The sequence below is a fragment of the Seriola lalandi genome, unplaced genomic scaffold (assembly GCF_002814215.2).
Source record: "Seriola lalandi dorsalis isolate HSWRI2012SDOR001 ecotype SW California unplaced genomic scaffold, Sedor1 jcf7180002054981, whole genome shotgun sequence".
Classification (NCBI taxonomy): Eukaryota; Metazoa; Chordata; class Actinopteri; order Carangiformes; family Carangidae; genus Seriola; species Seriola lalandi.
The window spans coordinates 358,360-375,312 of NW_019525661.1; the positions used below are offsets into that span (position 1 = coordinate 358,360).

The 16,953-nt window shown below is 40.7% G+C and overlaps 1 protein-coding gene across 1 annotated transcript in view; it reads right to left on the reverse strand.

Annotated features, from left to right (window-relative positions):
• Nucleotides 1-15,767, reverse strand: part of LOC111648382 (junctophilin-1-like) — a 29,295-nt gene extending 13,528 nt beyond the window's left edge. The window contains exons 1-2 of the mRNA XM_023398243.2: nt 15,106-15,767; nt 1,609-2,368 (exon numbers count right to left, since the gene is read on the reverse strand). Coding sequence (XP_023254011.1) covers nt 1,609-2,368; nt 15,106-15,484 — 1,139 coding nt within the window. The 5' untranslated portion in view covers nt 15,485-15,767. The remainder of the gene's footprint in view (nt 1-1,608; nt 2,369-15,105) is intronic.
• Between the last annotated feature and the right edge of the window lie 1,186 nt (nt 15,768-16,953).

Here is a 16,953-nt window from a genome sequence, read left to right on the forward strand (position 1 = left end):
TAGTCCAGGAAATGTGAGTGCAGCCATGTGTCTGTGAAACACACGACGCTACACTCAAGATATTCCTGCCGGTTCTTGATCAGTGCACAGAGATCAACCAAAGACCTAAAACCCCCATGATGATCGCTGGAACAATCGCTTGTCACTTAGCTCCAGGTCTGCAAGCCCAACATCTCCTCCACAGGACCTCTGGGATTTCAGGCCTTGTTCTGGACAGTAGCTCTGGTTCACTCAAGGCAATCAGCTGGTTCCGCGACTAAACAACGCCCTCAGGCTCTCCATCACCAAGCGTTTAGAAATTAAAAGTGAAGCCACAAGAACTCTTACAAAAAAAAAGGAGCCATTGCTGCTTAAAAAAAACACACAAATAAGAAAATAATAAAGTCATAAAGTGACTACGTGATGAAAAATCAGACCCCACACCGGGACCTCCTACAACAAGCTGCCACTCAATGTGGCGCCATAATGAGACGTAAGGTTATGGCATTGGTGTCGTGCTGCTGGAGCGCAGTGGACGGACGCTCCGCTACAATCTTTCTCCAAAAGATGAAATAAAATATCTACAGTTCACATAATCCAGTTGATATTTATATACATTTTAAGCACTTGAAGATCCGATCATCACTATAGGGTCTGTCATGTAGAGAGCTGACAGAAAAAGAATTGAAATGGTCAAAGCTGTCTTATTGACATCCGAGGTGTATTGATTGATTTCCAGACATCAAACATGCACTGAGTAACACTCGGTAGCGCAGCCTCTGAGCTGCTCACTGAATGAAATCATTAATTAGTAAAGATGAAAATACAGAAAACATCCTTTCATTCATCACTTACTCATGATGAAACTACTCATAAAGTATCTCTCAGAGATCAGCTGCAGTTCATGAGGAATGGCTCCACAGAGGATCAGAATATAAACTATTATCCAAAACTGGGCCAAAATAAAACAAGACATCATCAGCAAGAGCCTTTCTTCATGTTCGTCCATCAAGGGGTATCGACCCCAATGAACTTATGTAACTGCTAAGATCACTTAAAGGTCAATTCTGGTTTACAACAGCTTGTGTCCTATCATCATAGTTTTGATTGTTATTTCAGCAGTTGTAATCAAACTGCACTCAACAAGTCAACTGCAGAGATCTGGAAACATGGTGACATCACAACAACAAGTCCAACAAGAGAGGAAATATGTGCAGTAAGACGATCTGTCTGAAACAGCTTCATCCAGATTATCTAATCCACTTTATGTAGAGGTCAAACTTAAAGCATCCATGTGTAGGATTTAGCGCCATCTAGCAGTGAGGTTGTCAGTGTTTGGTTGGTCCATTCTGGGCTGTGGAAGACGACCCTATGTAGATATGAAGGTCTCAGGTGATTCTACACTAATGAAAACATGATAATGAATATCATATTCCATTTCTGCCAAGCGAACCCCATAATAAGCACTCACTGCACGGATAAACAGTGAACACAAATATGGAAGGACGGCCAATGTGTAAACAGTGATGAATGTTTACTCTCGACCCTCATTTTCTGTCAGCACTCTACAGCAGGTAAACTGTGATTTAGTTGCAGTTTTCTGAGATTATTTTACACAGGACATTTTACCTGGAGATGGCAATCTCCACTTTGGTTTTGGCGATGGCTGCTGCTCTTACTGCTCCTTCGATGGCCCGATCCACCTTCTGTTTGGTCTTGGTGTTCTTCAGCGGGATGAGGTGCTTCTTGATTCCCCGGGCCAACGTGTTGTTCTTGTACTTCCCTTCTTCCTTGGTGCCATCAGGAAAGATGGTGCAGCCATAGCCATGGCGCTTATTGTTCAACCATTCACCTTCGTACTTCATGCCGTTGGAGCGCTCAGAGACACCGAAGCCGCTGCGCTTGTCGTTCTTCCATTCGCCCATGTAGGACTCGGTGGTGGTGGCATCCACATTGTCTTCCTGAGTCAGGTAGTCATCGCCCGGGTCTCCGTCTCCAAAGCTAATGGTGGAGTTGGCGTCGCTTGAACTGATGCGGCTCATGGTGGTGTCACTGTGCGCTGAGCTGCGCTTACTGGAAATTGACGAGCGCGAGTCGGATTTGCGCAGTCGCTGAAGGCTGCCGAAGAGGGAGCCGCGGCGAAAGAGACCCTTCTTCTTCTCTGAACCCTCTCCGTCTGAGTGGAAGTTGAGCACGAAACCGCCACGTGTGCCGGCAGGGCTGTCAGAAAGGCTGTCACGCAGCACTGTGCCATTACTCTGCTCACTGCGGAGGGAAGCCAGCGAGGTTCGTAGAGGTGAGCGGATGACAGAGGCCATGCCGTACGGGACACTCTGACGTACACCGTAGCCATGACGCATCCCACCGGTCCACTGACCCTGGTACGTACCTACGAGAACAGAGGGAGGGAGAGAAAAGACAGACGGTGAGTGAACCGTAAAAAACAGAAATAATAAATCGCAGAGACAGAATGGTATGAAGATAAAAAAGAGTGACGCAATAACAGAATAATAACAGGACTAATAATAACAACTGATTATAGTCAATACAGATGTTACTGAACTGAAGAATACATGAATTCAAGAATGCATGATTGTTGAGAAGATCTGACAGGAATTAAGGGTCTCAATACTTTTCATAATAAGAGATTCTAGTTTTTCATTTTCAATACATTTGCATACATTTCATGAAAAGAATCATAAGAGTCGACCATAAACATAACTCTCCTTCTAATTCACATTGACTCTGTTTGTCCTAGAGCCCCACAAACAACAATTGTCATTTTACAGTCAAGTCTGTCACTGCTTATCTACTGCTGGCAATAAAATCTTGTGAACAAAATGCTGTAGCACTGTCCAAATCAAAGACATAGAGTAGGGGGACGTCAAAAGACAACAGACAAAAGTGGACAGTAAGTCAACAGTGAAATGGCTATTTATAGGTTTTCTACACCTATTCTCAAACCAAATTCAAGCTCCTTACACCGGCATACTTTAACATCAAAATTACAATTACAAGTCCAAAAATGCACATGTAGCAGTTCTCCACCGGAGCAGAACAAGAACCACCATCGAGTTACAGTCCGTCTGTGGCGGGACGAGCTGGGACAGAGACTGAACTTGAATTAAAACACCTCCATATAGCACCTCATGAATAAATGACAGAGCTGTCCGAATGAATACTCCGTATGAACTCAGCAAAAAGCGAGATTGGTTGTGACACAGTTTGTAAACAGAAGACAGCATTGTGGGAGAAGAGTAGCAACTAGCAGACAATCACCCGAAAGAAGCAAAGAAGCAAGTGGCGGAAAGATACGAATCATAACTTCCAGTCAGAACTTAAAATCACAGCGGGAACAGGATCGTGATTCAGATTGTGGACTGCAATTTCATCCAACATGATCATATTTTGGCCAGATCACCCACCCCTAGTAATAACCCTACAAGCATTCTAGTCTGACATCAACTCCAATAGAAGAAGGCAGCACGTACAGTAAACCATAGCAACATGTGGAACGGCAGCAACAACAGGTCCACCACGATTAGTGGGAAGAAACACACAGCAGCAATGGCTCCTTTTTTTTGCAAGAGTTCTTGTGGCTTCACTTTTCATTTCTAAACGCTTGGCGTATGGAGATATTTTGTATTTGATCATCAGGGATGAGTTATAGATGACCAAAATCAAGTATGCAAACAGTGTGACAGAGGAAGAAGCAGCTCACACTGATCTGAGCAGCTCAGAGACAGACATCAGGTCTGTACAGAGTTTCAGTTGTTCATTCACAACAACACAGGCGGCCATCATCGCCGTTCAGTCACAATATAACACTGCCTGTTTAATGGTGTTTTCAAACCATCGGTCTGTCACCATGTCAATTTAAACTACTGCCTGCAAACCCAGTAAACCCAGCTACTGTCTGTGAGTCCAAATCCAGCTTTAGTATAAACCCATGTACTTTACAGTGGGACAGTGTGGGACACTAACAGACGACACGCTCAAACAGTGATGCATCTTTTCCTCTTCATCACCAGGTAATTCACAGCTTTATGTTCTGCTGGGACTGTAATCATCAATTCAGCCAAGCATTTAATACACATTTTTTAATACGAACTTTCCACAGAAAATGTGAAACAAAATACAAACAATGGGTTTTAGATTATGGACAGGACCATGATACTGCAATTATTATTATTATTAAAATACTGCATTATTTACAGATATTTTATATATTTTGCTCTGGATTCTTGTTGCAGTTTCATTTAGAGACAAAGTGAATGATCATCTCGAGCCTCGTCATACAATTTCAAAATGTGGAGATATTAAATTGATGATATTAATATCATCTTCAAAACTCCAGTATGACTGTAATACAATCGAAGTGCACAGATATTAAGATTTCACACACAAACACACGTTGTCATAGCTCTGGGGATATTACTTAGATTTTGGGCATGGGCCAATATTCAATTATATTTAATATCGTGATATTTCCCAACATATGCAATATTTTTTAAAATCTTTTGTCATTTTTGTCGAATGTTATTCAGATTAGCACAGTCTGCTCTGCTGCAGAGTCCAACCCTCATTTCACTGCTGAGCCTGCTGGACACTGAACCTCATTATTTGACAAATTAAACTTTCAACTTCTGTTTAGTGGCAGCATCATTTATATCGGAAACATAAAATACTGTAATACAATAATATAAATCTTTAAATAACTTTAACATTTTTAAATCACCCAAACTTAATACACTTCCATTCATTTCTTGTACACAGCTTTCCCCAATTAAGTCAAATTTGCCTGAAATTTGTTCCCAAAAGTAACCTATGAAAGAAAGACACACACACACACACACACACACACACACACACATGTCACACGTATGACACACGTATGTGACAACCAGCTTTATGAAACAGCCTTGTGTTGAGTCTTAAATGTCACTGTCCTAATACTTCCTATTCCATCTTGATAAAATCATGGCTGCGGCGGTTTATTGACAGTGAGGAAAAGGTCAGGTGACCGTCAACACGATCACATTCTATTTAACTGCAGCTCGGCGTCAGCTCGGTGAGAGTGAGTGAGTTTGCCTCTAATCTTTGAATCACTGCTGTTTCTATTGATTAACGTTCTTCCTTCCTGCTATTATCCAATCACTTTAAATTCAAGACGGTTCATTCCCCTTAACATTCAATCACTTCACCTTAAACCATATCTCCCAGCCATGCAGGAGCTAATCACTAATCAGCGTGCCAATCAGCTGTTCCCGGGTCTGGCTGTCTCACCGATCTGCACCCCACCATCTCCACTGGTACCAAGGCTTCGTTTAGAAAACCTGGGCAGAGATGAGACAAGTACATCAACACATGCATCACATTCAAATATTAAAAGCCTCCAACAGACTTTTCTCGCAGCAGAACTTTGACTGTATGTAAAACCATTAGTGACGGCTTCCCTCCATGTGAGTGTCCCAGTAAGCCGTACCATTGAACCAGTGTGCAGCCACAGCCCTGCGATGGGAACACCCAAACTGAATGCAGTTGTTAATGTCTTACAGCTGAGTATTTCCTGATAAAACAGGAAATATCCCCAAACTGTGAACTAGGGCTGGGCGATATGGTACAGAGCGGAGAATGGCCACATTCGCACATATTTTTTAAACTCAAGACAATAGAGCTCATTATCCTGAGATAACGAGATAACGAGAAAACGATTTAGACTGAACTAGGGTTGCAAAGGGGCGGAAAATTTCCATGGGAAGTTAAGCTTGGGAATTTTGGAAATATTCCATATTGGAACTCCATGGGAATAATGGGAATTATTGGGAATTAATGGGAATTTAGGGGAACTAACTGGGAATATATTATATATATACATACAAATATTATATATGGTTATTCCACAGGCACAAATGTGTGCCTTCAATAGTCTCTGTGCTTCAGGCTCAAAAGTGTGGTCCAGTCTTCTAGGAATCTTCTGTACATGTGATGGAGGCATGCACGGTGCCAGTAGGGGGTGTGGTCTCGTTAGCCATGCAGTAAGCAGTTTGCTCTGTGCATGTGATTGAGGAAATGCATGGATGTTCAAGTGTATTTGAATGGCATCTGTTTGTTTTAGTCAAGATTATGCTTACATATACTTTCCTCAACTATATTTATGTTCCCTATGAAGAGGCAACCTTCAATTTTGAAAATTCCCAGTTTATTCCCGTTTATTCACATAATTTCCCATAAATTCCCATGTAAAGTTTCCATTTTTGAAAATTCCCGGAATTTTGCGACCTTAAACTGAACCTCATACACTAAGTTGCACTAACACTCCTACTTAGCAACACTCCTTATTAACTTGTCAAACAGATGTTTCCTTATGTGGGTTTACAGAGGACAGTAAAGTTCATCCTCAACAACCACAAGATCAGAAAAAAGACACAAACGTTGCTCTTCAGGAAAATTTTCATATCTGCCAGTGGTAAAGTACCAGTTCTGAGCACACAGACACCTTTGCATTCTCTGGAAATTGAATTTTACAGTATATATGGTTCTGTATAGTTGTCAACTTTAATATGGATGTAGTTTCTAAGCTCTGTGTCTGTTAAAACATATGTTAAAAGAAAAATATATCTCTCATTCTCTATATATTATGTCAACATTTAACACTGTTTCCTTGGTATTGTTACCAGTTGATAAAACTGGAAAGTATTGCAAAACAAGAATCGGTCTAAACCTAGTACATGTCCAAAATCCTGATTTTATAACTGTGACATCGTCTGACAAAATCAGCAAACACATAAATGAAAGACAAAGACTGAGCTGTGGTTTCAGCTGGATTGACTGTAACATGATCACTCACAGAGAAAGGTAGAAGAGGCACAATATCTTTCTTTGCTTAAAGTTGTTTTTTCAGGCTTTTGCCTTTATTACAGTCATAGTGAGAGAGAGACAGGAAAACTGCGGAGGGAGAGGGAGAGGATGACATGCAGCGAAGGGCCACAGACTTTTATTACAGGCAGGTCTTTATGTCTGACTCCCTCTGTTTGATACGTAGAGTTGGTCATAGCAGTTAGTATGAAGCCTTGTTACCGATGACTTCTCTCTCTCCCTCCCTCCCTCTCTCAGTCAGTCAGTCAGTCAGTCAGTCAGTCACTCAGTCAGTCAGTCAGTCACCGCCATTCGCGATTATAGGGCTGGTCCTGCTGTCGAGCCAAAAAAGGAACCACTGATCTAGAACAAAGTAGATAAAGCTCTGGATCGAAACTTGATTTTTTGGCCAATGTAATGCTCTGCTCTGTGTCCCCGAAGTTATTTCTATATTTTTAATCATTTTATTTTGTTACTCACTCATCCTCTCATTACAGATCCTTTACTTTCTGCCTCACCCTGACTGGTTTTACCTATCTTTCATTGTCTTCTCCTTCCTGAGGATGTCACGATACCAGAAATGTGGTAGTTGGTACCAATATCAATGAAATTCCAGAAAAGCATTGTTATTGATTACTGTGTCTTCTTCTTCTCTTTGAGTTTGATGTCGGACTAGAACACTAGTTATTACTCTGCCCTCATCAGTTCTGGAGGAATCACATCTCCAGTACCTTCAACGTCTGTTGAAAAAAAGGGAGGCCTTCAGGGATGGAGACAGGGAGAAGCTCAGGTGTGAGCAACATGAGCTGAAGAGGAGATTAAAGCAGGCGAGGAAGGACTCTCCCACTGCTTCAGCTGCAGCTTCTCCTACAGCATCTCCTCCACAACCTGACACTGCAGCTGCAACTCCCTCCACACTGGGGTCAAGTCTCCGGTCCTTTACAGCAGAGGAGGTGAGGGTGGAGCTCAAGAGGCTACGTCCTGGAAAAGCAGCAGGAACGGATGGTGTGTGTCCGAGGCTGTTAAAGGACTGTGCAGCCCAGCTGGCTGAGCCTCTCCAGAGGATCTTTAACTTAAGTCTACAAACAGGGAGGATCCTGGTCCTGTGGAAAAAATCATGTCTTGTTCCGGTATCTAAAGTAGGACGACCGGCTGAGATAAATGACTACAGACGGGTGGCCCTCACATCACACATCATGTGTGTCTGACATGAACACAAGATGACTGGTCTGTGCTTGGCAGGAGTATATCCTATATCCCATCTAATCTAATCGAAATATTATCGAAATCGCAATATGGCCATGTTCAATATACAAACACCAGGAGCTGCAATTTCTTTTGATAAAGTAAAATGTTTCACAACAACAGACCAAAAATGAAGTGGTGTGGTCAACTTAAAAAATAACAAAAAAACATATTTGGATTATATAACTATTTTGTTTTATTATTATTCCATCTCATTTTTTACATTTGTTTTTCATTTCACAACAATGATTTTAACATGTTAATGTTCATTTTATGTCTTTTCATGTGATGAACTTGGTGCATGCAGTTTCTTTGTTGTAGAGCACTTTGTGTTAAAGCCGATTTATCGGTCGGGCGATTATAGATATCACAGATATATCAGTATCGGCGCATATATTCTCCGATATGCGCCGATATGAATACTTTTATTGAGAAGCAGTTTATTGTTAAACTGTAAAATATCCTGCTTACATCACATATCTTTTTTACAAGTGTTAATATATATTGGCCAAAATATCAATATCGGAATTTTTTTACTCCTTAATATCGATATTGGCTTCAGCCCCAACTATCCAATATCAGTTGGGCTTTACTTTGTGCTACATTTCTTGTATGAAAGGTGCTATACAAATACAGTTTATAATCATTATTATACAAATTATTATTATTATTGTTACAGAGACGCCCTGGCCTACAAATCATATTCTCCTTTTTTTTTGCATATCATTCATCCCTACCACACATAATGCAGACAAAGTTTTATTCGGCGTGTGATACCTGAAAAGTAATCATCCATCAAGAAATCCAAAATTGATATCAGTGGCCTTGAATCATTATTTTACTTTATAACAATAAATTAAAGACTAATTAGTTGATCATATACCTGAGCAACTGCTTTGAAATTATTCAAACACGGCATCCACATATTACGTATTTCCAATCACTAAATCACTGACTAACAGGAGAGTGCACCCGGAGCCAAACACTTGTACTGAGTGTGTCTGAGTCTTGAAGGTATTTTGACAGCCTGGGCATGAAACAGTCGTGGTTCTGAAACCTCCACCTCTGAGCATCATTAGGTGATGATCTGTGGCCTGGTTAAGAGAGTCCAGGCTCCTGCCCTGAAGGCTTCAGCTGGAGAATGTGAGAACGTGCTATTTTAAAAGATGGAAGTAACTTGAGACACTGGGAAGTCTGTTGGGGGCCAACCATAACTCCAGGCAGCTATCTTGCTATGTGGAATAAGCCTCCTCCACAGTGAAGACACTGGACTGGCCTCTGGAAAAAGAACCCTGTGTTTTTTCTCAGGTTTCTTAAATGATTTACGGTTCTTTCAAATTAAAAGCATAAAAGCCCATCTGTGATGTTCACTTTACGTAGGTAAATTCAGCATTCTGGATCAGATTCAATCATTTTGTGGAGTCTTCAGTAAATAAAGTAACACAGTGTCTGCTGGCAGGTTTACTGGCCATGAATCTTCCACTCAAGTGGCCCACACAGATGGGATGTCCACATTTACTGAGCTTGGTTTGGATGGGATTATTAATTATTTTTATTGTTTTATTTTTCATATTGTTGGCATGTTGTTTGTTTTTTTTTATTTTATCCTTGTGTATCACTTTGAAATCTCTGGTTGTGAGATTACAAAGTGCTATATAAATAAACTTTATTATTATTATTATTATTATTACACCTGTGATTTGTAATGACTGTTTCATAATAAAATGCTTCCAGCAGGTTCAGGAGGCCTCAGCTCCTTGCAAGCGAGAATAAGTTCAAATAAGTTCATCTACAGCAGCTTAACAGAGACAAAACAAAAGGCAATGGAGAACTGACTGAAGATAACTTTAACACACATTTAAACACGATAATATTTAATATACAAATGATTAATTAACCATGTAAGTTATTCTAGTCCAGATAATTTGGTTCAGTTTTTCTACCCCCACCTACAGGCTGCTGGCTGTAGTTCCTTAAAGGAAAATTACAACCAACAGAGTGGAAAGTGAGTTATATGAGATTCTACAAATTAAACCTTCACTAAATTCAGATACAATTAAATGTCCATGGCTGTATATATGAGTTGACACAGGTATGCAAACCCTGCTAGTAAATTGAAAAGGGTCATTGAACCTGATGTAGATCACTGTACTGTATGCATAATCTAAGCTCAGTAGTAAGTAACTAAGTAGTCGATATGGATTTTTCAGTGGCCGTCGAAGGGCCAACAATGGGCCGATGATGGGCTGATACTATGTTGTTTTTATTGTTTTGCATTTGATGAAATACAACAACAATTTAATAAAAATAAATGAGACACAATTACTTAAGTTAAATGAAAATGATTAAACACTAATTATGATAATATAACATATAATCATTATAACATTTATTATTCAGGTGAAGACAGAAAAGTATTTGAATTACAAATGTGCAGTCTCTGCTTAAACAGATCCGCTCTCTACTTATTATTATAATTTTAAAAATGTCTACAAGTAACAAAAAAAATGTCATGTGTGCAGACATGGCTCACTAACGAGCACTGCTGTTTTAATTGACCAGTTGAACCAATGATCAGTGCAGTCTTAAAAAAAATCCAATCTAAGAACAAGCTAAAAAACAATTTGACAAAGTGAGGTGGATTAATTACTGCCACATCAAGGTGCAGGGCCGAGCTAAAGATAGAGAGAGAGAGAGAAGGAGAGAGAGAGAGGCCCCTGGCTGGGAGGTAGAAATGGTTTCATGTAACCAGTAGTGGGTAAAAGTAGCTCCACAGACTCTTTAGTGCTGTCTAATCTGAGAGCACAGCTTCTTCTTTTTAAGAGCTAAAGAAGAATTTATTCTAAAATACAGAATGAGAAGAAGTAAATATTTGTTCTAGTTCTAGCTCACATTCTAGTGTAACAGAGTTTAACGCAACAGCTCAGTCTGGTTAGTTTTTTTTTAAAGTATGGCTTCGAATTTAAAGGGCACTTCCAGCAATTTGGTAGTGCACTTCCATAAAGTTGGGGTACTGGGACTGGGAGTGTTTCCCAGACATTCATTTATTTGTGGCAGATCAGAAAAGATAACTACATCACATGTACACATGGTACATCAGGGGTCTCCAACAGCCTCTGTCCAGACAATGTAAATCCCACATCATTTTAAAACAAGACAATATTGAATGTCAAATGTTGATTGGTTGGACACAGTGGGCGGCACATGTCTCAGTAAATAATAACCATCATGTAATAAGCCAAACTGAAGTATAAATAGTATTTTATATGTGAATATGTATAAAAGGGAATCTGGAGGAGTCAGTTTGAATGGTGCTGCTGCAGCCAGTCTACAGGCTGATGTTTACTTTGTATAGCCAAAGCTAACTGTATAATATTGTGAGGACTGGACTAATAACAAGGGAGCAGAGACAAAGATCAGTATTATATTTTATTATTTTCAACATTTCATATTTTCTATTATTTCTTGTTAATCTTAATATTCACTCCACTATAGAAAATATTCTTTTCAGTAAGTAGTTTGTTTATTCCTGATTCTGTTCCGTACAACATTGATAAAGACTTGGATCCATAAGCAGAATCGATAATGGCATCAGTATCCAATGAAATCTCATCAGTTCTCATCCCTACATACAAGTATGAAAACGGAAATTAGTAGGAGTGTTGCATTTTCATTTCAAATTTTACTTCGATAACACATACATACGTGGAAAATGATAAAGTCAACTTGAAAATGAAAATGTAATCATCATTTTAATATTGTCCCCTACAGGCTTCCGTACATTTTCAATCAGTTGTTTGTCTTTTTAAATGCATATTTGTCTATGTTTGTACCAAGTGCAACTAAGATATCTCCATGACGACTGAGCTAACTGAATCCACTGATGGAGAAAAGAAGATATTTTAATTTAAAAGATTAATTTGTCAAAAATACTATTTCCAGATTCAAGAAAGATCTTCCTCTTTAGTTATTAAACTTCTTATGAAGTGTTTCCCACAGGTGGAGAATTTACTTGTGATGGTGCAGCGTGGGACTGATGTGCACGGTTAGAGGGTTCAGGTGTAAGCCAGGTTATTTTCTGTAGCTACAATTTACAGACATCCCCTAATGCCTCACATACAGATTCTACAATTTGCAGATGTTCCCAAACACCTCACATGCACAGTAGATGCTAGCTGGACAGCAGCACAGAGAGAAGCCTCTGGTCTCCACTGAGTTACTGCAGCAGCAGCTCAGACAAGTGTTGGGACAAAACTGATTTCGTCTGAAAAGAGTTAAATAAGATTCTGATGTAAGATTCACCTGAGCTGAAACTGAGGGATTTTATTTACGTAGACCAGGTAAGGAAATTGCGTATTAAATAGAGTATTAAGGCCACATTGAGGGGAAAAAAAGAAATCTGAAATTTTGGAAATGAAGTTGTAGTTTGGAGAATAATATCACGAGAATAAAGTTGTAATATGAGGAGATTTAAGAATGTACAATTTTGAGAGAGAAAAAAACAGAATTTTTAGGAATATTACATCAACCACTCAAACAGGAGAAAGGATAGTCAGTGTCAGCCTGAGCTGTCTGTCTGTCTAGCAATAGAGTATGATGATGATGATGATGATGATGATGATGATGAGCCAAAAGATGAAAGATCTCCTTATTAGTGAAACCTCTGCTGAAGTATAACTTCCCTTATTTTAAAGCCTCTATTTCCCCTCTAAAACAACACACAACCTCAAAATACAACTTTATTCTCATAATATTATTCTCAAAATTTCAGATTTTTTTTTCTCGACGTGACCCTAATACTCCGTTGTAGGAAATCAATCAGCACTCCCCTGATTGTTTATTCTTTAGCTAATAGTGTAATAGCAAAAGAAACACCTGATAAATACAGGTGTCAAAATGCAATATGAGCATTAGCCAGTCCTGCTCAATGTTTTACACTGCAACATGGCCGAGGAACAGAGATGGTACTGACCCATGGTGCTACCAGTGTGGGAAAATCTTTGACAGTAAACATGCATATATTTGGGTGTGTGAGGCAACATAAGAGAACCAAAGCAGTGCTGAATGTTCACTGTAGTGTGGATCATTAACAAACCAACACGTTTCTACTTTTAACTCAATAAGACTTCTCAGCAGGTGAACCTAACCTGACAGAACATTGCTGACCACCTGCTGGTGTCAGTTCGTCCAGTTTAACCATGACATGAAACAAACTGTCTTCAGTCATTATATGTCTATTTTTAAAAGCACCATCTATTATAAAGGTAGATGTCCATGTGTTGTTTGATTATAGATCAGGTCTAGGTTCTATATTAATACTATGAAAGTATCAAAGCCTCAGTCCACAGAGAAATGCACACAGCCTGTATTCAGAACCTGAGCCTTAGCCGCAGTCACCGCTCTCAGCCCAGACAAGAAGCGCCCAATCAGAAGATTGGCTCTCTTCTGATTGGCTCACTGACATGTTGTTAATAAATCTCCAGAGAGAATCCTGAGAGAGGAGATGTAAAACTACATTGAGATGGTTTTTGGTTCTTAAAACCACAAATATATCTTCTTATGGCTCAACACTTCAAATAAAACACAGAAGAAGAGGAAAATATGGAGCTATAATCAATTTGTGCATTCTATTTAATTTAATGTATTGGTTCACTTCTGATATGTTAGTCCCGGTTAATCAGTTTCTGTGGTTCCAGATTCTTGGATAAATGTTATTGGCTGTCGTCTATTCTTAGTTTGATTATATGGGCTTCAGATAATTTTATGTGTATTGCAAATATATAATATACAGAGGAAAGTGATTCATAATGTTGGTAAATTGATAGAATTTGATTTGCTGCAGCTCCACTACTGATAACCTGCTGAACAACAATAACACAACTATGGTGGATAAGATGCACAACACTGAGTCATTCACAGAACATCACACCAACTCTGCTCACTGGCAGAAAACCAGTGCAGACATCAGATCCAGTGTAAACTGACCATCGTCTCACTAGCATTCTGTCTCATCAAGCTAACGTCCAGAATCATTCACTCTTCACTGTTTGTTCTTCTGTATGGTGTGTTTGCTATTTAGTAGAGCTGTGTGAATACAGAGAGAGAGAACTACCGCACACTATATAGTGAACTCAAAACATCCCACAGTGCATTGTAAAAGATTAGTACACTAGTGATGATCTCAAATTAATAACTGGCTCCAGTTTGTGATGTATTAAGTCGTGTATTAAGTTGTGTTGGTGTGTGTTGGATCAGGTCAGTTGTGTTGGTGTGTGTTGGATCAGGTCAGTTGTGTTGGTGTGTGTTGGATCAGGTCAGTTGTGTTGGTGTGTGTTGGATCAGGTCAGTTGTGTTGCTGTGTTTTGGATCAGGTCCGTTGTGTTGGTGTGTTTTGGATCAGGTCCGTTGTGTTGGTGTGTGCTGGATCAGGTCAGTTGTGTTGGTGTGTGTTGGATCAGGTCAGTTGTTTTGGTGTGTGTTGGATCAGGTCCGTTGTGTTGCTGTGTGTTGGATCAGGTCAGTTGTGTTGCTGTGTGTTGGATCAGGTCCGTTGTGTTGGTGTGTGTTGGATCAGGTCCGTTGTGTTGCTGTGTGTTGGATCAGGTCTGATGTGTTGCTGTGTGTTGGATCAGGTCAGAATGTGATCTAAATTTAATTTCAGTCAAACTTAGGTTCCACAACAGGTGTTTCCAGGGGGCTCTGTTGACATGCAGCCACACAGCTTCAGTCTGGAGGACTAACAAGTTCTTGTTCTGTAGTTTTGACTAAGACACAAAAAACCGAATATTAGCTAGGTCACTGCAACATTACAAACCCTGATCCACGTGTTTGTTTGTGTGTGTGTGTGTGTGTGTGTGTGTGTGTGTGTGTGTGTGTCGCGTCTGGGTTGATGTGTGGTCACTGGGCACGTGCACAATGCTTCTGCTACACTGTAGTTTCTAAAAATAGATACATTAAAGAACATGTACTCCCTTCAGCCCCATGATGTCCCCCATGGTGTCCCCCATGGTGTCCCCCTCTCACCTCCGTCACCGTACGTCTCCACGCCGTAGCCATCCTGCAGTCCGTTACTCCAGGTGCCCTCGTACCTGGCAGGTGTGTTCAGGCTCTGCCGGACTCCGTACCGGCCCTTGTACCCGTGTGTCCACTCTCCCCGGTAAATCCACCTCCCCTTGTTCTCTACACCGAGTCCGTGGCGTTTCCCTTGCGCCCAGTAGCCCTGGTACACGTTCCCGCTGGGCCAGGTGTAGACGCCGACCACCTCAAAACCATTGGACCAGGAGCCCGAGTACTCGCCCTGGCCCTTGGGTCCCGTGCAAACGCCGTGGCCGTGGGCTTTGCCCTCCTCCCAGCCTCCGCAGTAGGTGCCACCATCGTCAAAGTCGAACCGACCGCCCGTCATTCAGAAACGGATGGTAAAGTACTACTTGGTGTCGTATGATGAAGTCCACAGTGTGTTTTCAGAAGCGAGTTGATGTGGACAGGCTTTCCCGGGCGACTGTACGAGCTCTCGGCGGAGGTGCGAGGGAACCGGGTGTGATGGCGACTGGGCGCATCGGCAGCGCGGTGTCGGTTACTGAAAGCGGGACTTTGGATGGTGAGAGTCGGCCGCCGCGGCTGCCAGAGTCGCTCCACTGCTGAGTGCCTGAGGAGTCTCCCACTCCTCTCACTGAACACTGACAAGCTAACCATCATGAAACAAGACAGCGCTTCCGGTGCCCTTTCAAAATAAAAGCCAGCGCGCGAACGTTTCCCAGTATTACAGGGCTTAGCTCTGACTACAGAAGTGAAAACAACATGATAGTGACACTGTGATGTAGACACATTATCAGGGAATACAACCAGGAAACATAAAACTTCGAGGGGTCTGTCTGTTTTGGCCAATTGATTACAATGAAGTATACAAGAAGAGATATGATATAGTATTCCAAAGCCTACTCCATATTATATATATCTATCTATATATATATATATATATATATATGTATATATATACACACGTATATATATATATATATATATTCTCACCCTGCAGGTTTTGCTGTGCGACAACTAGCGTTCAGTAATTTAAGTAAAGGTCTTGACCCCCAACAGACAGGTGTCAGTGTGACCCTGGAGGCTTTGGAGCCCCTGAGGGTCTGCAGCCCTGCAGGCCACTTCCAGCCTTTTTTTCTCCGTCACTGTGTGTGAGGGAGTGTCTGTTGTATTTACTTCATTTCATGAAGTTGGGATTTTAATGCTTTCTTCCTTGATCTTATACAGTCGTTTATGTTTATCTGTACAAAGGTAAAAATGGCATTCTCCCCCTGTTCCAGGAATTATAATGCTTATGTACATGCAGTATTATGTTAAAAGCATAAGAGCAGCCTCTTAAAGAGGTGATGTTAAGTTTTTGTGTCGTGGGAAGAATTCCCTTAATCCTCCAAAACTCTGTTGGTTTCGTAGGACTAAAACATGGCACATGCTGCCTGCAACCAGTTGGGTGGGGTAGGAATTAAATGTGCCCGGGTATTCCCTGTGCAGACATTAAAAAAAAAATCTATTCAAAGCTCTTAAGGTTTCTAAATTTAGAAATGACACCAGCTGTTCTCACTGCAGTTCAAGCTGCTCATGTAATGCGTGCACCAAAGAACTAAAGTGGAAATAAACAATATATTGAAGACAATACCTGTTGTAAATGAGAATGTTATTGATTTATCTGAATTGCCCTCTCAGCAGTAGGTACACATGACAACATTACTTTCCCCAAAAGCACTAAGAAATGTGCTTTTATTTTGAAAGCAAAAACACAGCTCAGCTTGTGCTTAGCTGTCCACCTTCACTGCCTATCTTTGAGTCTGCAGGTCTGCCACACATGCACACAGGTGGAGA